The sequence below is a fragment of the Anolis sagrei genome, chromosome 1, assembly GCF_037176765.1.
Source record: "Anolis sagrei isolate rAnoSag1 chromosome 1, rAnoSag1.mat, whole genome shotgun sequence".
In the NCBI taxonomy this organism is placed as follows: domain Eukaryota; kingdom Metazoa; phylum Chordata; class Lepidosauria; order Squamata; family Dactyloidae; genus Anolis; species Anolis sagrei.
The window spans coordinates 326916572-326936094 of record NC_090021.1 but is presented as its reverse complement, the minus strand read 5'-3'; the positions used below and the strand labels follow the sequence as shown (position 1 = coordinate 326936094).

At 41.7% G+C, this 19523-nt stretch overlaps 1 protein-coding gene across 1 annotated transcript in view; it reads left to right on the top strand.

The window, feature by feature from the left end:
- Positions 1-19523, top strand: part of TDRD9 (tudor domain containing 9) — a 144793-nt gene that overhangs the window by 110182 nt on the left and 15088 nt on the right. Inside the window, exons 21-30 of the mRNA XM_067463023.1 lie at positions 225-341; positions 2157-2264; positions 5890-5990; positions 7370-7543; positions 8648-8756; positions 10664-10876; positions 12082-12171; positions 12303-12563; positions 17097-17255; positions 17937-18007. Coding sequence (XP_067319124.1) covers positions 225-341; positions 2157-2264; positions 5890-5990; positions 7370-7543; positions 8648-8756; positions 10664-10876; positions 12082-12171; positions 12303-12563; positions 17097-17255; positions 17937-18007 — 1403 coding nt within the window. The remainder of the gene's footprint in view (positions 1-224; positions 342-2156; positions 2265-5889; positions 5991-7369; positions 7544-8647; positions 8757-10663; positions 10877-12081; positions 12172-12302; positions 12564-17096; positions 17256-17936; positions 18008-19523) is intronic.

The following is a 19523-nucleotide window of genomic DNA, read 5'->3' as shown; positions in this document are numbered from 1 at the left end:
AAATATAGGGTTCTGGCTGATAAATCTTTAATTATAGCCATAAAACAAATGTTACAACATTAAAAAAAAATTATTTGATTTCTGGGATTGTAGTAGGAACCACACGGTTCTACTCATGATGACCCAGTTGTCATTCAGGAAAAATAAGAAAAAAATACCTCATTTTATGAGGGTTTTTTTTTGTAGCTTGTTACTATGTCTTAGTCTTGAATTAACTATTTTAGGTGGCTGAATTGTATGCAGAGTTGAAAAAAAGAGTTGGCAGATTCAATATGCATGCCTATACCCAGCCTCCTGTGATGGATTCGGAGCATGTCTACAAGCAACGCTTCATCTTGCAGGTGAGGCAATTAGTTGTGTCAGATGCAATTTGTTGTCATTGCTGTTTGGTAAATGTTAGCTTATGGCATCCCATCCTATGGTGTCCTTGGCAAGAATTACTCAGAGAAAATTTGCTGTTGGTTTCCTATAAAGCTGGGATTCTAAGAATGTGACTTGTCCAAGGTCTTCTGTGGCTAATCATATTTTTAGATTTTCAAGGCATTGAATGTTTGCCTTTTTATGTCTAAACCGCCCTAAGTCCCCCCCGGAAAGAGAGGGCAGTCTAGAATATAGATAGATAGATAGATAGATAGAGCTATATTGTTTTTGTTTTACTGTGAGTCGCTTTGAATTTCTTTTTTCAGAGAATTCAAGCAAGATAGTACTCCTGCTATAACAGGAATCCCATTTTTCAGTGTTTCCAATGACAAGGATGTTATAGAACATATCTTCTGCACAACTCTGATGCATTATTTGTGGGATTGTTGCAAATTTTATTCTTGAGATTAGTAACTTTTTAAAGTATGCTTTCCTTTTTATCTGTGACTTCTCTTGTTGTATACACTCATGTGATTTTGCTGTTGTAAGCCAATAAAGGCTGTGTATGTGTGTGAATTACTACTACTAAATTTTATTTATTAACTGCCTCTCCTGATGGCTCAAGGCATAGTACAACCTTCACTACCTCTGAGGATGCTTGCTATAGATGCAGGCGAAACGTCATGAGAAAATGTCTCTAGAACATGGCCATATAGCCCCCAAAAACCTACAACAACCCAGTGAATTCCGGCCATGAAAGCCTTCGACAATACATCAAATTCAAAAACATATAATTGTAAAGGTTTCCCCTTGATGTCAAATCTAGTATTGTCTGACTGGAGGGTGGTGCTCATCTCTATTTCTTAGCTGAAGAGCCGGGGTCGCCCATAGACATCTCCAAGGTCATGTGGCCAGCATGAATGCATGGAGTGCCATTACCTTCCCACAAAAGCGGTATCTATTGATCTACTCATATTTGCATGATTTTGAACTGCTAGGGTGGCAGGAGTAGGGCTAACAGCGGAAGCTCACCCTGCTTCCTGGATTCGAACTGACAATCTTTTGGTCAGCAAGTTCAGCAACTCAGAGGCTTAACCTACTGCATTACCAGAGGGTCAAGAACATACGAACATAAAATATGTATAATAAATTACATAGATAAAAACACAAAAATATAAAAAATGTGCACTAAACATATATTCAGAATTGATATGTAGTAGCAATAGAATGTAACTCAAAACTCATTATTGAAAGTTCATTGGGAAGATCTGCTGGAAGAGATGGGTCTTCAGTTGCATTTTAACTTCCAACAGCTCATTTAGCTGTAGGATCTCTTCCGCTAATGAAGAAAAAGAAGTAGTAGTAGTAGTAGTAGTAGTAGTAAGGGTTTTGAGTCCTGATTCCCAAGAATCCCTAGTCCAGCACTCAAGTCTGCTCCAACACTGAGTCTCATGAGGCTCACATTAGAAATATTAAAGACTGACCAGTGGAAATCTGTGAGGTTTTATATTAAAATACACAGTTTTACTTACAAGTAAGAAATACATTTTTCTAGGCATTTTTAGTATTAATTATATGGCACTAATTAAGTAGATGCAATGTTTGTTACATTAATAGGAGCCTAGGGGACTATTGGAGGTAGTCTGAAGGAGAATGCATGTCGGAAATTGAAACCTCAATGTAACCAGAAGCCAAAATGTGGGTCGATCATGCAGTGGTCATGCCAATGGAGTAAATGAGTTCTTAAAAGAGAAGTCAATTTTTAAAAAGTTACTTCCTTTTATCTTCTTTATCAGGTGGTTATGGCTGGAGCTTTCTATCCGAATTACTTCAGTGTTGGAGAATATGATGAGGAAATTTCTGTGAGGGAGCTGTTGGGCGAAAATCCTAAAACAACTATAGTGGTATGTTTATTAAGTCTGAAATAGTCCATGTTGTATACACAATGACCTAATGATTGTTGTTATAGCATTCTTTTCCCACTTGTCTTTCTTCCTGGTCATATTCATATTTACATATTTCATATTTACTCTTGATTTTCTTTTTCTTTTTTCTGATTCCATTCTGCTTTTCCGAGGGAGGGCCTTTTTTCATTTTGAGGAAATTAAATCCTTGTATTGATTCTTCCTGCTTACATTCACCACTTTGCCTTACTTATTACGTATATTACACAGACAATCCAAACAACAACAAATGAAATCTTGATGTCTTGGTTTTTAGGCCTCTTCTTGGGGTTATTTGGCACAACTGATTCCAAAAATTGCAGTGGATCAACTGCATCAGCTCTAGTTTCTTAGATTTTTAAAATTTATTTACAGCATTTATATTCTGTCCTTCTCACCCCAAAGGGGACTCAGGGCAGATCACAGAACACACACACAGCAAACATTCAATGCCGTTAAATAGACAGGACAGACAACAGATAGAGGTATTATGTCAACATTTTTCCCAACTTCGGCGTCCTGGAGGTTGTGCCCAATTCCGGCCACAGAGGGTGTTGTCGTGCCATCCTCTATGGCAAAGAGCCCTTGATCGCACACTTCCTCTTTCCTTTGATCGCTAGCATTTTCTGGTATTTCCTTTATGGTTCTGTAAAATACCTCCTCGCTTAAGCGGTGCCTAATTTCTCTACTCACAACTTACAGCTGTTTTCAAACTGCTTAGGTGGACAGTGAGCTGGGCTGAAAATCAGGTGCTCACCCCAACCCAGGCTTCGAACTGTGCTGCTGGTGATTAACCAGCTGTGCTAAAACCCGCCCCTTAGATATGTTTATCATGGTTTTCTATGGGTGATGAAGACTGGTAGATAGTTCTGCATCTCAAAAACTAGAGCTGATAGAGGAAAAACCGATGCCATTTTGGGAATCAGCCAGTCAAATGGGATTTTAATGTTTATACTAGAATGATTTTATGCTTGTTTGAATGTTTAAACTTTATATATGTCTTATGTTTAATAGTTTTAATTAATTTTAAGCTCATAGTTATACGTAGTAATTAGTTATTATGATTTCCTTGTGTATTGTATGTTGGCATTAAATTTTTGCCATTAGCATGTTGTAAACCACCTTGAGTGCTCCCAGGGGTGAGAAAGGCAGTATATAAATACGGTAAATATATAAATAAATATACCCAGAAACAAGGCTAACATTTGAGGCACCAAAATGTGGCTGACCAGAGTATTGTGGTGCAGCTGGCTGAGTGTCAGCTGCATTAAGATCACTCTGACCAAAAGATCATGAGTTCGAAGCCAGCCCGGGTTGGAGTGGGTTTCCAACCAATTGTGTGTAGCCTGTTGTCGACCTTTGCAACCCAAAAGACAGTTGCATCTGTCAAGTAGGAAAATAAGGTACCACCTTAAAGTGTGGGGAGACTAAATTAACTGATTTATGAGGCCATAAAAAAGACTCCAGCAGAGCATTCCAGCGGGGAAGCATGTGGGAATGTGGAAGTGCATCATCAGCGTCGCAGATGGACGATGAAAGCGACAGCTTTCTTGGCGGCCAGAAAAAGTTAAATAACCTCTGTGTATGTCTGTATATCTTGTATGTTAAAATTGGCATTGAATGTTTGCCATATATGTGTACACTGTAATCCGCCCTGAGTCCCCTGCGGGGTGAGAAGGGCGGAATATAAAAGCTGTAAATAAAATAAAATAAATAATATTAATTTGTGAAAATAATTTGAAAAGGCCCACAGGGCAGCTGACAACATAATACTTATATTTATATTATTTTTCATTATATTTTTATTTTTATTATATTATATTAATATTATATTTATATTATATTTATATTATATTTCATTCTGAATCCTAAATGGACGTGTATGAAATTTTCAAGATGTTGGATTAGATGAGGGTGAAAATGAATTTGTGGGCCTTCATATGTTGTTGAAGTGTGGCTCCGAACATCACCAACATCACTTTGCTCTACTGGCTTGCAAACAGTCCTAGGGCCCTTCTACACAGCTGTAAAAAAATTCACATTGTACTGGATTATATGGCAGTGTGGACTCTGATATTCCCGTTCAGAGCAGATGTTGTGGATTATCTGCCTTGATATTTTGGATTATATGACTGTGTGGAAGGCTCTTACATTTCCATCCCCTACATTACAGATCTTCTGTGGTTTTGATACAGCTTCAACCCACCCCTGTGTGTGTATGTTTTTTTAATTCCTACTTCTTGCTCTACTTCTTTTGGTGGATGATGAGCTAGGTCAGTCAAAAAATGTTGGCAAGCAATGCAAAAAGTGGATAGAGAAGGCTTCAGGAAGGATGTGTGGAATGGAGCAACAGCCTGGTGGAGGGAAAGAAGGGCAAATGGGGCAGGAAGTTGAGACAAAGAGAAAGCAAAGGCAACAGAAACATTACACGAGGCCCAGGGATGGAAAAGACACACATTACTATGTTTTGTTGGAGGAAAGATTGCAGACAGATGGCAGATGCGTGGATGCTAAGAAGGCAGTGGGATGAAGAGGAGTGAAAGGTAGAATTAACAAGGTGAAATAAGGGACACCCATGATTCCACTGTATTTATTTATTTATTTATCATATCAGGAGCAAGTATTGCATTTTTTAACAAACAAACAAACAAACAAACAAACTAAACACAAATTTTGCAAGCTTGGTAGTTGATTAAATGTCCTTTGACCAGTAGCTGGCCACTTGGAGTGACTCTAGTGTTGCCGCAAGGAGGTCCTCCATTGTGCATGTGGCAGGCTCAGGTTGCATTGCAGCAGGTGGTCAGTGGTTTGCTCTTCTCCACACTCGCATGTCGTGGATTCCATTTTGTAGCCCCATATCTTGAGGTTGGCTCTGCATCTTGTGGTGCCAGAGCGCAGTCTGTTTAGCGCCTTCCAAGTCACCCAGTCTTCTGTGTGCCCGGGGGTGTCTCTCATTTGGTATCAGCTATTGATTGAGGTGTTCTGGGTTTGAGTCTGCCACTTTTGGACTCTCGCTTGCTGGGTGTCTCTGTAGATCTTAGAAAACTATTTCTAGATTTAAGTCGTTGACGTGCTGGCTGATACCCAAACAAGGGATGAGCTGGAGATGTCTTCCTTGGTCCGTTCACTATTGGCTGCTACTTCCCGGCGGATGTCAGGTGGTGCAATACCGGCTAGACAGTGTAGTTTCTCCAGTGGTGGCTGTTAGGAATTGTGGGAGTTGATGACCAAAACATCTGGAGGGCAAAGGTTTGCCCATTCCTGGTGTAGATGCACCTGCTAACCTTAGTTTAAGGCGGTAAAGGAGAAGAAAGCGGAGTTGCATGTTTCCTTTTTTGAACCAACCAACTATGTTGGTTCATACAAAAAGATTCTCCTATTTGCCACATAATGAGATTCTTCTGTGGTTGTACCCGTAAGATGACGTCAATTGTGGCACTTTCACTTCCCTATGAAACTGTCTGGAAATGTGTTGCATGAATGATGTGGTTTAGCAACAGGATTGCAATCCAAATCAAATCACTTCTCTTAAACTGAAAAAGAAGAAGTTGTTGTTTCTGAAGGCGCATATTTTCTCCCCCAACAGTTGAAGAACATGCCCCCATTTGGTTTCCTCTACCATGAACAGCTGCAGTCCTTGTTCAGACAGTGCGGCCAAGTAAAATCTATTTCCTACGATGGGACCAAGTAAGTGGATTTTAGCTTGTAACACACAGCATATTTTGAATGGGAATCAAAATACCCAACTAGCAAGCGGTTACTGGGAATACCAGTGCTACCTTTCATCCCTTTTATGCCCTAACTTTTATTGTCCCATTTGGTGAAATCCTCTCAATGTTTTCTCTGCCTTCAAATGAGAACACGAAAGGGAAAATAATGTCAGGCCATAGTTGTAGGATTCTGGGAGTTGTAGTCTTGTGAGGCACCAACACTCTTTGTCATAGAATCATAGTGTTGGAAGAGACCTTGTGGGCCATCCAGTCCAACCCCCTGCCAAGAAGCAGGAAAATTGCATTCAAAGCACTCCCAACAGATGGCCATCCAGCCTCTGCTTAAAGGCCACCAAAGAAGGAGCCTCCACCACACTCCGGGGCAGAGAGTTCCACCGCTGAACAGCTCTCACAGTGAGGAAGTTCTTCCTAATGTTTAGGTGGAATCTCCTTTCCTGTAGTTTGAAGCCATTGTTCCGTGTCCCTGTCTCTAGGGTAGCAGAACACAAGCTTGCTCCCTCCTCTCAAGCTAAAGAGCTTGTAGAACTTGTCATTGAATGTCTCCAAGTCAAGGCAACTCAAAGGCAAAATGATCACAGGGTGTTTGGGACAAGATTTACTCTGCCACGGAAACCCGCTGGGTGTTCTTGAGCCTGTCACAATCTCTCAGCCTCAAAGCGAAGGCCTTCCTCAGAGGCTGAGATAATGTGACTCTCCTAAGTCCATAGCTGAGTGAAAATTCAAACCCTGGCCTTCAGAGTCACAATCCAGCATTCAAACCACTTCACCGTACTGGCTCTGACAGATATTAAAACACATATAGATAAAAGGACAAAGACAAAACACATTTAAATGCCATGTAAAACACATCCATTGAAAAGTACCTAATCAGTAGCATAGGTAAAGTAAAGGTAAAGGCTTCCCCTGACATTCAATCTAGTCGTGTCCAACTAGGGGTGGTGGTACTCATCTCAGTTTCTAAACCAAAGAGCCAGCATTGTCCATAGACACCTCCAAGGATATGTGGCCAGCATAACTGCATGGAGCGTTGTTACCTTGCCGCAGAAGCGATACCTATTGATCTACTTACATTTGCATGTTTTCGAACTGGTAGGTTGACAGAAGCTGGGCCTAACAGCAGGAGTTCACTCCGCTCCCCGGATTCGAATCGCCAACCTTTTGGTCAGCAAGTTCAGCACCTCAGCGATTTAACCTGCTGCACCACCAAGGGGCCCCAATCCCTCACAGCCAGTTCCTAAATGCCTGTAGGAATAGAAAAGCTTTCACCTGTGTTTTCTTGGTTCTAATCCTCAGAACACAACGTTGAATTCATTTCCTTTGCTTGTTTTCATATAGGGCTTTTATAGAATTTTCTCGGAATCCAACCCAAACGTTTAAAGTTCTTCCCGCGGTGTATTTGGCCCTGAAGATGTCGCAGCTCCGAATGCAGTTGGAACTTAACACACATTCCCCAGAAGAGATTGAGAGCAAAATGGGAAGAGGATCAGTAGCGGCTGTGAGGGGTTCTCGGTATGCCTGTTATGGGGAAGCATTCGCTTCCATTCCTTTCCTGGGACCATTTTGCTTTGATTTAACAAGCAGAAATCATATGCACAGAGCAGTGCGTATGACCAAGCATACTAAAAATTAGGGACTGGTGTGTCAAATAAGTGGTTCTGTGTCCCCAAGTCATTTCTGAGTTATGCCAACCCAAGTTGAACCTATGGGCCCTTCCACACAGCCATATAACCCAGAATATCAAGGCGGAATAACCCACAATACTTGCTTTGAACTTGAATACTAATCCACACTGCTATATATCCCAGTTCAAAGCAGATATTGTGGGATTTTCTGCCTTGATATTCTGGGTTATATGACTGTGTGGAAGGGCCCATTTTTGCATTTTCTTTGAGAAAATATTTTCAGACGGGGCTTGACCTAGGGTGTACCTACACTTTGGAATTAATGCAGTTTTACACCCCTTTAACCACAGTGGGTCAGTGTAATGGAATCCTGAGAGCTGTAGTTTGGTGAGGCACCAATCCTCTGGAAGACATTGTGAAGCTACAACTCCAATGTATTGTCGAAGGCTTTCATGGCCGGAATCACTGGGTTGTTGTAGGTTTTTTTGGGCTATATGGCCATGGTCTAGAGGCATTCTCTCCTGGTGTTTCGCCTGCATCTATGGCAAGCTTCCTCAGAGGTAGCCATAGATGCAGGCAAAACGTCAGGAGAGAATGCCTCTAGACCATGCCCATATAGCCCGAAAAAACCTACAACAACCCTACAACTCCAATGATTACATAGCTTTTAGCCATGGCAGTTAAAGTGGTATCAAACTACATTAATTTTAGAGTGTGGGTGCATCTCTTGTCTTCCTCTGAAGCCAAGTGTGACTTGCCCATGGCTGAGTGGGTATCTGAACCCAGCTTTTTTTTTGGTCCAGCACTCAAATCATACTCATGCTTAGATGTTCCAGTACATTGTATTTATCTAATTACATCCAAAATAGCCATTTTTTATGTAGAGAAGAAGTTCTCTTCCCTCTCTCTTATCAGCATTTAAAGAGTATTTACTACCCTGATTGGAGGCTGCCATAAAAGTGATTTTTAATTTCACTTTTTTTTATTTTAGAGTGAATGTGCACTTTCAGAAGCATACAGTGACTGCTGTGAAGTTCCCTAATGAATTGGAAAAACTACCGACCATAAACAGCCTTGATTTATCTATCAGCGTCACTGAGGTACATTCAAAACTGTGTATTCCAGCATCTAGTGATGATGGTGAATTTTAATATATTTTAGCCCTTTTAAGGAATTTTAATTATTTACACTATCCTATAAGCTCATGTGTAAGTCTAGAAAGTTTAGCCTAATAATCAAGCCCCAAAACCTGGTCTGACTTATCTGTGGATCAATGTGAGTCCTGTTCCATAACTTGTTTAATAAGTAACTATCCACTTCCCTGAGCATAAAGGTAAAAGACAAGAGTCTAGTTCATCTTGAGAAAACGTTAAAGAAGCAAAAACTGCCACTGCTTTCTTCGCCGCGTTACTTGTTGTTCATTCGTTCAGTCGTCTCCGACTCTTCGTGACCTCATGGACCAGCCCACGCCAGAGCTCCCTGTCGGCCGTCACCACCCCCAGCTCCTTCAAGGTCAGTCCAGTCACTTCAAGGATGCTATCCATCCATCTTGCCCTTGGTCGGCCCCTCTTCCTTTTGCCTTCCACTTTCCCCAGCATAATTGTCTTCTCTAGGCTTTGCTGTCTCCTCATGATGTGACCAAAGTACTTCAACTTTGTCTCTAGTATCCTTCCTTCCAGTGAGCAGCCGGGCTTTATTTCCTGGAGGATGGACTGGTTGGATCTTCTCGCAGTCCAAGGCACTCTCAGAACTTTCCTCCACCACCACAGCTCAAAAGCATCGATCTTCCTTCGCTCAGCCTTCCCTAAGGTCCAGCTCTCACATCCGTAGGTTACTACAGGGAATACCATGGCTTTGACTAGGCAATGGATCTTTGTTGCCAGTCTGATGTCTCTACTCTTTACTATTTTATCGAGACTGGACATTGCTCTCCTCCCAAGAAGTAAGCGTCTTCTGATTTCCTGGCCACAGTCTGCATCTTCAGTAATCTTTGCACCTAGAAATACAAAGCCGCATTACTACTTACGGCCTTTTTTGAATGCATGGGTGGGGAAATGGCAGGGACATTGGTGTTTTCCTCCTCTTCGCAGAAGAACCTCAGCTTACACCTGGGTTATATCTAAATTCACAATTTTGGCCCCAAAACCTTCAATGTTAATCAAGGTGGCCAATTGCAACATTCACACTTGCCTCAAACAGACCAGAGTTCTTTCTCCCACCCTGGGCATTCCACAGATATATAAACCCCACTTCATAGTTTCCAACAGGCCTCACAACCTCTGAGGATGCCTGCCATAGAGGCAGGCGAAACATCAGGAGAGAATGCTTCTGGAACATGGCCATACAGCTCGAAAAACTCACAGCAACCCAATAATGCCTTTGTTTATGTCAAATGTGTGAGAAATACAGATAAGCAAATTAATCCACAGCATAACTTGGTCTCAAATACTGCAGTGTGTTTTTTTTTGAAGCAAAATGAGACATTTATAAATGTGATTTTCTACCTGCAAAATCTAAAAGTCGATGTTGAAGAATACATAATTATTTTATACATTTATATCCCACTTTTTTCTCAATAATAAGACTTCATACAGATAACATTATCTTTAAGATAATACAAGAGCCAAATACTACAATACATGGTTATTATTATTATTATTATTATTATTATTATTATTATTACCTTTATTTATACCCCGCAAAATCTCCTGAAGGACTCGATGCGGCTTACAAAGGCCAAGGCCGCTGACAACAACATACAATACACAATAAAACTCATAAGCAAATAATGAACATCAAGCAAAACAATAAAACAGTAAAACGATGACACTGTGACGCAATTAAAACCTAAAGGTTGGGCCAAATGTAATAAGACAAAATTTAAAAGTACCGAACTTGACAGGTAATATGTAGAGGTATTTGGAGGTAGGTATTAAAAGACTATATAGACAAACAAAACTCATGTCAGAGCATGGAAATGGTAAAAAAAATGCTATTTATCTTTTAGGTGGTAGAGGTTGGACACTTCTGGGGTTACAGAATAGATGATACAAGCATGGAAATGTTAAAAAGTTTGTGTGCTGAGATCAATCAGCTGAAACTGACCCCTCTGCCAGTTCGTCCTCATCCGGATTTGGTTTGTTTGGCGCCGTTTACAGATTGGGAGGATAAGAGATACTACCGAGCTCAAATCCTGTATGTTTCTGGAGAGAATGCAGAGGTAAGCTTAAAAACAACATAATAGTAAAGTATGTGTGTGTTGTTAGAGTGCATGCCATGGTTAGAGATCTTGGTTGCTGGCACAAGCCAACTCTTTGATTCTGTGATTGATTTGAGGAGCAAACATTAAAATGTGTTTGAGAAAGAAGTTAAGCTTTAATAGAGGAACTCCATTCTAACATAGGATAGCAATTCATCATGTTGATCTAACCTAGCTACACCTTGAAAGATTGAGAAGAGACTCGTGGAATGAAGATGAGGTGGAGAAACGAAGAGTATCAGTTTACATTAGCGTTTCTCAACCTGGGGGTTGGGAGCCTGAGGGGGGGGGTCACGAGGGGGTTTCAGAGGGCTCGCCAAGAAAATATAAATTTGTAATGGTCTTAGGAACCCCTTTGGCAGGGAAGGTTGAAGATCTCTCCGCCTGTCCTCTTCCTTTTTGGAAACAGACAGCGAATCCTCCCACCAAAAGCCCTCCTCCGCTGTGATTGGGCGGCCTCTCAGCCAAGAGGAGGGCTGTTTCTGAGACTCCAAGTAGGGAAGGGAGAGCAGGTGTGCTTAGCACATGGCAGCATGTTCTCTCAATAATTCTCTCACACCAGAAGCGACTTGCAGTTTCTCAAATTGCTCCTGACACACACAAAAAAGCCCCCATCAAAAGGAAAGTAAAAACTTGGCTTTGGGATCAGGCTTTCGAAGAATAGTTCAGTACAATAACATATTTGGAATATGTGCAATGACTATGGAATGTCTTTGGACTACAATTATGGATAGTGTGATATTATATCGAATGTAATGTTTTTAATTGTTTTAATGCATAATATGTATTAATTTCAATTTAATTTTAATTTTACTGGAATTGTATGTGTTTTAAAGCATTAAGGCCTCTACCCTTTGTGGTAGAGAAAGACGGGGTATAAATAGGACTAATAAATAAACCAAAAATAGGACCTTAGGAAACTGGCTTATTGGACCTCAGCTCCCAGGTTCCCCTAGTCAAGTTGTAGTCCCAAATAATCTCTCATACAAACATTGGCTCTAATAGATAGAAATGCTCTTTTTGAGCATGTTCCTTGTCTTACAGAAAATCTTAGTGGTTCTCTATAACCATTTGCGTGTGGTCACTTTACAGGATTTGTACGCTACCCATTGATTCTCCTGAAAGAATATTAGTCTCTTGAAACCACTGTTGTTTTTATCATGCAGATTTTCTATGTTGATTATGGCAACAGGTCAAAAGTGGCTTTGAACCTCTTACGGGAGATCCCGAGTCATCTTCGAGAACTTCCTTTCCAGGTAGGGTTTGTTCTAAACATATTGCCTGTTGGTGCAATAGTAGGCGGGTGGGCAGGTACATCAAACATCTCAAGATCTTCAGGTGTTCACTTTCCAGCCTGCCTCTTCTGATGTCTTCTATTTCTGCTTAGGCTCTGGAATTCAAAGTGCGCAGAATGCGACCCTCAGCACATTCCCTGATCTGCGGAGAGCAGTGGAGTTCTGCTGCAAGTCAAAGGTTTGCCGCTTTAGTCAATGGCAGTGCCCTCATAGTGAAGGTCTTCTCAATTGTGCACAGCATCTTGCATGTCGACGTACTTCGATACTCTGAAAGAATGGAGATCGTCAACATTCGCGACGTACTTATCCAAGAATGTCATGCCGAGCTGGCAGAGGATTCCTACGAATCAGTTGTACGTTTGTGTCCTCTATTTGTGAAAATGGAGTAGAAGCAAGCTTGGAGCTTTGAAAACAATTTGGGGAGGGGGTGGTGAACCAACTTCTTTCAGTTTATGCTTTTCACTTTTCAGCAGTTAAATTCATTCTTGATATGTGAAGGAGGACCAATCCACTATGATTAGGCTTAACCATTCTTCATTCTAACTGGAATGGCAGGATTTATTTATTTATTTACATTATTTATATTCCGCCCTTCTCACAACGAAGGGTACTCAGGGTAGATCACAGAACAGGTTCCGGCCCAGCTTACCTGTCCGAACATATCTCTCCTTATGAACTGTCTAGGACTCTTAAAATCGTCTGGGGAGGCCCTGCTCTCAATCCTGCCTACCTCGTAAGCGCATATGGTGGGGATGAGATGTGGTGGCCCTTCGACTGTGAAACTCCCTTCCTAGGGACATTAGATCGGCCCCCTGCCTCCTGACTTTCAAAAAAAAAGTAAAAACATGGCTTTTTGACCAAGCGTTTAGAAATGCAGCAGAATAAATAATTATGAAATAGAAAGAAGGATCACGGAATAGCTAGATCAGGGGTCCTCAAACTAAGGCCCGGGGGCTGGATACGGCCCTCCAAGGTTATTTACCCGGCCCTCGCTCAGAGTCAATTTAAGTCTGAAACGGCTTGAAAGTACACAACAACAATCCTATCTCATCAGCCAAAAGCAGGCCCACACTTTCCATTGAAATACTAATAAGCTTATATTTGTTAAAACTGTTCTTCACTTTAATTATTGTATTGTTTTAACGTGTTTTTTGCACTACAAATAAGAAATGTGCAGTGTCCATAGGAATTCATTCATTTTTTTCAAATTACAATCCAGCCCTCCAACAGTTTGAGGGGTTGTGACCTGGCCTTCTGTTTAAAAAGTTTGAGGAGCCCTGGGCTAGATGATGATGGTGGATGATTTTAGCAGGACTACACTGTTAATGGTGTTATATGGTTTTTACAATGTCAGGTTAAATGTTTTTAACTGTATTTTTCTGAATTTATGGCATCAAATTCTGCCAATTCTGTGAGCCGCCTTGAGTCGCCGTAAGCCTGGGAAAGGTGGGCTAAAATGCAGTAAATAAATAAATAAATAAATCCATACATACATGGCAAACATTCAGTGCCAATTATGCAATGGCAAGACAGAAAACAGAAAAGTTATATATAGGATTTCCCATCTTTCGGCATCATTGGAGGCTGTGCTCAGTTGCGGCCATGAGGGGACGCTGTCACTCCATCTCCCTGCCGAAGAACTTTCTTTGTAAACTTCCCCCTTTTTCTGATCAAAACCCCATAACTAAATACCTCCCTGGGTTGTAGGTTTTTTCGGGCTATATGGCCATGGTCTAGAGGCATTCTCTCCTAATGTTTCGCCTGCATCTATGGCAAGCATCCTCAGAGGTAGTGAGGTCTGTTGGAACTAGGAAAAAGGGATTTATATATCTGTGGAACAACCAGGGTGGGACAAAGGACTCTTGTCTGCTGGAGCTAGGTGTGAATGTTTCAATTAACACCTAGCTCCAGCAGAATCTTTTCCCATGAATATTTTTCAGTTCAGCCATTAAGACCTTTGCTTTTCTCCAACAGTTTTTATTCTATTCTGCCTAACCAACCAGCAATTCTTGCCCTTCTCTGACAAACATATATGGCAAGGATGTTAGTAAATGTAAATAACAAGGAGAAAATAAGGACAGAAAGGCAACTCCAAGGCATTGGCTGCAAAGTGTAGAGCAAGATTGCAGAAGCAATAATTTTTGTCCCTGTCAGCTCCGAGCACCATTTTGAAAACTACAGCTCTAAGGTAGTGGACTGCTTGGGAGCAATTTGCCTCCAGCTGAACATGCTCAGTGTCTTCCAGTTTATCATTGATAGATGCTAGCATTCGAGATAACGAAGGAGCAAATCAGACATATCAGCAGCTCAGGGGATGTAGTGAAATATGTAAGAATATCTCAGATAGCCACCAGCCTGCGGGCTCTGAAAAGATGAAGAAGGGACTTAAGGGGACATTCAGTTCAGAATGGTATTTGAGAAAAGTGGTTATAAGAGGACATGGAGGCCTGATTTGGAGCAGTCTTCCTCCTCAGACTGAGCATGCTTAGTGTCTCCAGGGCCAGAGCTGAATGCCTCAAGTTGTAGAAATGTCTTGCAGGCAGCACAGAAATGTTTCCGTAGTGAGCATATCATGCCAAAACTGTTTGAAAACATTTGTTCAAACTATCTCAGTAATAAGTGAAATAATTATTATAAGGAAGTTGAGAATGAAGTGCAGGAAAGTAGTAACAATGATATTTGAGAAATTCAGTTGAGCAGCTCAGCGATTTAACCCGCTGCACCATCAGGGGGCTCTTGGTGATAGTATACTAAGTAAAAAGTGACAACAGAGTCAGTTTGTTAGATATTTATTTGTCGTGTCAGGAGCAACCAGACAGTTGTATTACATTTTTAACAAAATAAACAAACAGACAGACAGACAAAACACAAACTTTACAAGCTTGGTATTCTATTAAATGTCCTTTGACCAGTATCTGGCCACTTGGAGTGCCTCTGCTGTTGCTGCAAGAAGGTCCTCCATTGTGCATGTGGCAGAACTCAGGTTGTATTGCAGCAGGTGGTCAGTGGTTTGCTCTTCTCCACACCCACATGTTGTGGATTCCACTTTGTAGCCCCATTTCTGAAGGTTGGCTCTGCATCTCGTGGTGCCAGAGCGGCGCAGTCTGTTCAGTGCCTTCCAAGTTGCCCAGTCTTCTCTGTGCCCAGGAGGGAGTTTCTCATTTGGCATCAGCCATTGGTTGAGGTTCTGGGTTTGAGCCTGCCAGTTTTGGACTCTCGCTTGCTGAGGTGTTCCAGTGAGTGTCTCTCTAGATCTTAGAAAACTATTTCTTGATTTAAGTCGTTGACGTGCTGGCTGATACCCAAACAAGGGATGAGTTGGAGATGTCACTGCCTTGGTTCTTTCACTATTGGCTACTACTTCCCGGCGGATGTCAGGTGGTGCAATACCAGCTAAGCAGTGTAATTTCTCCAGTGGTGTAGGGCGCAGACACCCCGTGATAATGCGGCATGTCTCATTAAGAGCCACATCCACTTTTTTAGCGTGGTGAGATGTGTTCCACACTGGGCATGCATACTCAGCAGCAGAGTAGAGTAGTTTGTTAGATTATGACAGCTTAAGGCAGGTGGTTGGTTTCAGAGAGAAAGTACAATTACCTAGTAATAAAGCTGTGAGATTGGCACTGCTATTTTTTTACATAAGGTTCAGGGATACAATATACAAGTTTGGACTGAAAATATGATAGTTCAAGCTTATGTTTTGAAACAAGGAAGTCTGCACTTGAGACTGTTGGCGAGAGAATCAGACTTTTTGTTTCAGTGGGCAGAAAAACACTTAAATTCAATAACAGCAGTGTATTTGGGAGGAAAGACCAATATCCGAGCAAATTATTTGACTCTAAACAGATGGCACCCAGGGAATGGTGTCAGAATTTCTCAGTGTTTCAACAACTTTGGGAGAGATTTTGATTGTTTTAGGAAGACTTATTTGCTTTGGCCATTAAAAAAATCCTTCTTGATAGATGAAACTGGAGGTGCAAATTACAGACTTTCCTTGGCCACCTACTGGTTACATTGCAAGCTTTTCTCAAAATTCAATGCAAGAGAGCATTTGTGAAACTAATTGTCCCCTATTGGGCAAGGAGGGCTTGGCTCCCTTCTACACTGCCATATAATCCAGATTTTCAAAGCAGATAATCCACATTGAACTAGATTATATGAGTCTGCACTGCCATATTATCCAATTCAAAACAGATAATCTGAATTTTATATGGCTTTTTTCACCCCTGAGGGGACTCAAAGCAGTTTTCAACATAATAGAGGCAAAATTCAGTGCCGTACATACATTTGAAAACATATCAATTAAAACAGTTATTTAAAATCACATAATTTGGGAGCATAAATCAGGAGCCATTCCAATTGTCATCTGTAAATATTCGTTACTGCACTGAGATATCAGTTGTTGCACTATCACTGTGTAAACGCTTGGTCTCACAACCAGGATTTAGCTTTCTTCCTGAAGGACAGAAGGGAGGGGGTTGATCTAATTTCTCAGGGGAGGGAGTTCCACAGCCGAGAGGCCACCATCAAGAAGGCCCTATCTCTCGTCCCCACCAGTCGTGCCTGCGAAAGGGGTGGGATTGAGAGCAGGGCCTCCCCGGACAGTATTAATCTCCGAGATGGTCCATGGGAGCAAATACTTTTGGACAGGTAAGTGTGGGATCTACTTTTCTTATCTAGCAGACTCTACAGTACTGGGAGAAAAAGAAAATCCCAGCTACCATATCTTTTTTTTGGGGGGGGGGGGGGGACATATTTTGGTAGGTGTTTTCTTTTTCTGAAAATGTGGAGTGCATCTGGAACAAAATGTGCCACCCCTTCCCCTCCCTGTCAATAAAGGTCCCCATCTCACCCCCCCCCCCCCCACTTTTCTCTCTCTCTCTTAGCAAAGCAATGAAAACCTCAAGTTGGTGTTTTCAAACCCAGAAGCAAACAGGAAGAATGGATCTTCATTTATCCGGAGCAGCTCTAAAGAAGAAAACCGCATCATTCAAATGTTGTTGGAGAGCTGCTCTGCCAATCGGTTTGGGACCCCAAAATGTAAGGTAAGCTTAAAAGAAGTGACAATTTTATTCCTGCTTCACTCCTGAGAGTCTTTCAGAGCAGCATGTTGTCGAGTTCTTGAAGAATAAAATACTGTTTTTCTTATCATGTTGGTTAATAACATCGTTCGACATCGAAAGCAAGATAGAACTGTCTCCTGGCCCCCTCTCTCTTCACTCTAGCCCAGAGCGGCAGTTGGTGTTGGGGGGAGGGGTCCCCAAATGATGACGTATGCAGGAGACAAGATGGAACTGTCCCCTGGCCCCCTCTCTCTTCACTCTAGCCCAGAGCGGCAGTTGGTGTTGTGGGGAGGGGTCCCCAACTGATGACATATGCAGGAGACAACATGGAACTGCCCCACTGGTTCCCTTTCCAAATTTTCCCATTGCTTCAATCACCCCTTTCCTTGACACTTTGTGTGCCCCTTAGATGTAAGGTCTACCTCACTGTTTACTTGAAACACAATCTAGTGATGTGTGAATGAAAAGCCAAAGGTTTGGGCAACAGATCTTTCTCTTTTCCTTCTGATGAGTCTCAAGAGAAGTCAATAGTGGGGTGTAGAGGTTCTGCTGGGCTCAGTATTGTCCAGCATCCCTATAAATGACTTACTACAACTACATCTGTGCAGCGAACATGGAATGCACTAGTATAACAATGATGATACCTTGTTTTTCTCCATAAAGGCAAGACTAATTGGCCCTTTCAACCCTTACATTTTGAAGTTCAGCAGTATGACCAGAGTCTCCAGGTTCAGGTAGGATGGTTCTTCATGAGCAACAATGAAAGATATATGTTGTCAAGCTAGACATATATTTCCCATGATTTACCTGTTTCCCCTTACATAGTGGAATTTCCTTAGAGACATATTCTTTGGCTGTCAGATTTCAAATCAAACCCATATTTACTGTCTAATAACCCAACCTAATCCAATGCAAAGCACACAAAATGCTGTGAGGGAACACTACTCTAAAATACAGCAGAGCATCCAAAAATCAAACAGGATACTTAAAGTTGAGCATCAGTTCAGAGTATGCAGAGCGTGAAGTGCCGTGTGATGTGGCTGTAAAGAAGTCACAGCTTAGGAGGCAAACATGGAGAGTCCAATCTTAACAATCACAAAAGGTTTATTTACAATAGTAAGGAATAATTGCATTTCTTAGTAATCAAGAACTGGGTATGAGCTACTCTAACACCCATCTCATCTAAGGTTTCAAAGAGAGTGGAAAAACACCAATCACTACATGTCCCTGACACACATGCAGAGAGAGATGTCAAAGCATACAGCACATACAGCACATACACCGATGTAAGAAACAGAAATAAGATTTAAAAGGGCTTGCAGTACACAACCAATCAGAATGAGAACAGAAACAGAGAGGAGAGAAGAAATAGATACATTCCCAACTGTCATACAGGAGACATGGGGGAAGGCAAAACCCTTACTCTATACTAAACTAACTAACTTTTTGTAAGCCGCCCTGAGTCCCCCCTCGGGGGTTGAGAAGGGCGGGGTAGAAGTACACGAAATAAATAAAATAAATAAATGAAATCACAGGAGGCAGTTTGGCCTTTTGGGAGAAGGCATTCCACAATCAAATTGCTCTCTGTATCTCCACTTATGGGTTAGTCAGCACTTGCTTACTTGTAATAGTTTGATACCACTTTAACTGCTATGGTGGCGCAATGGGTGAAACCCCTGGGCCAGCAGGACTGAAGCCCGACAGGTTGCGGGTTCGAATCTGGGGAGAGGCGGTTGAGCTCCCTCTATCAACTCCAGCTCCTCATGCGGGGAAATGAGAGAAGCCTCCCACAAGGATGATGAAAACATCAAATCATCCGGGCGTCCCCTGGGCAACGTCCTTGCAGACAGCCAATTCTCTCACACCTGAAGCAACTTGCAGTTTCTCAAGTTTCTCAAGTCACTCCTGACATGACAAAAAAAAAAACTGCTATGGTTTCAATCTGTGGGGAACCTGGGATTTCTGGTTTGGTGAGGTTGAGCTGCAGTATGGGCTGGGTATTGAACTATGATTTTGGAGATCAAAATTTGAATCCTTACTGGGCTACATTCTCTCGGCTTCAGAGGAGGGCAAAGACAAACAACTCAGAACAAACCTTTCCAAGAAAACTCCATGATAGGTTTGCCCTAGGTCGCCATAAGTTGGAAGCAACTTGAAGGCATATAATAAGATGACATTTGGAGAGGTACGAAGGATTCCAGGCTAAAGAGTTCTAGTGCTGTAGTTTGGAAAATGTACTAGGAACCTTCT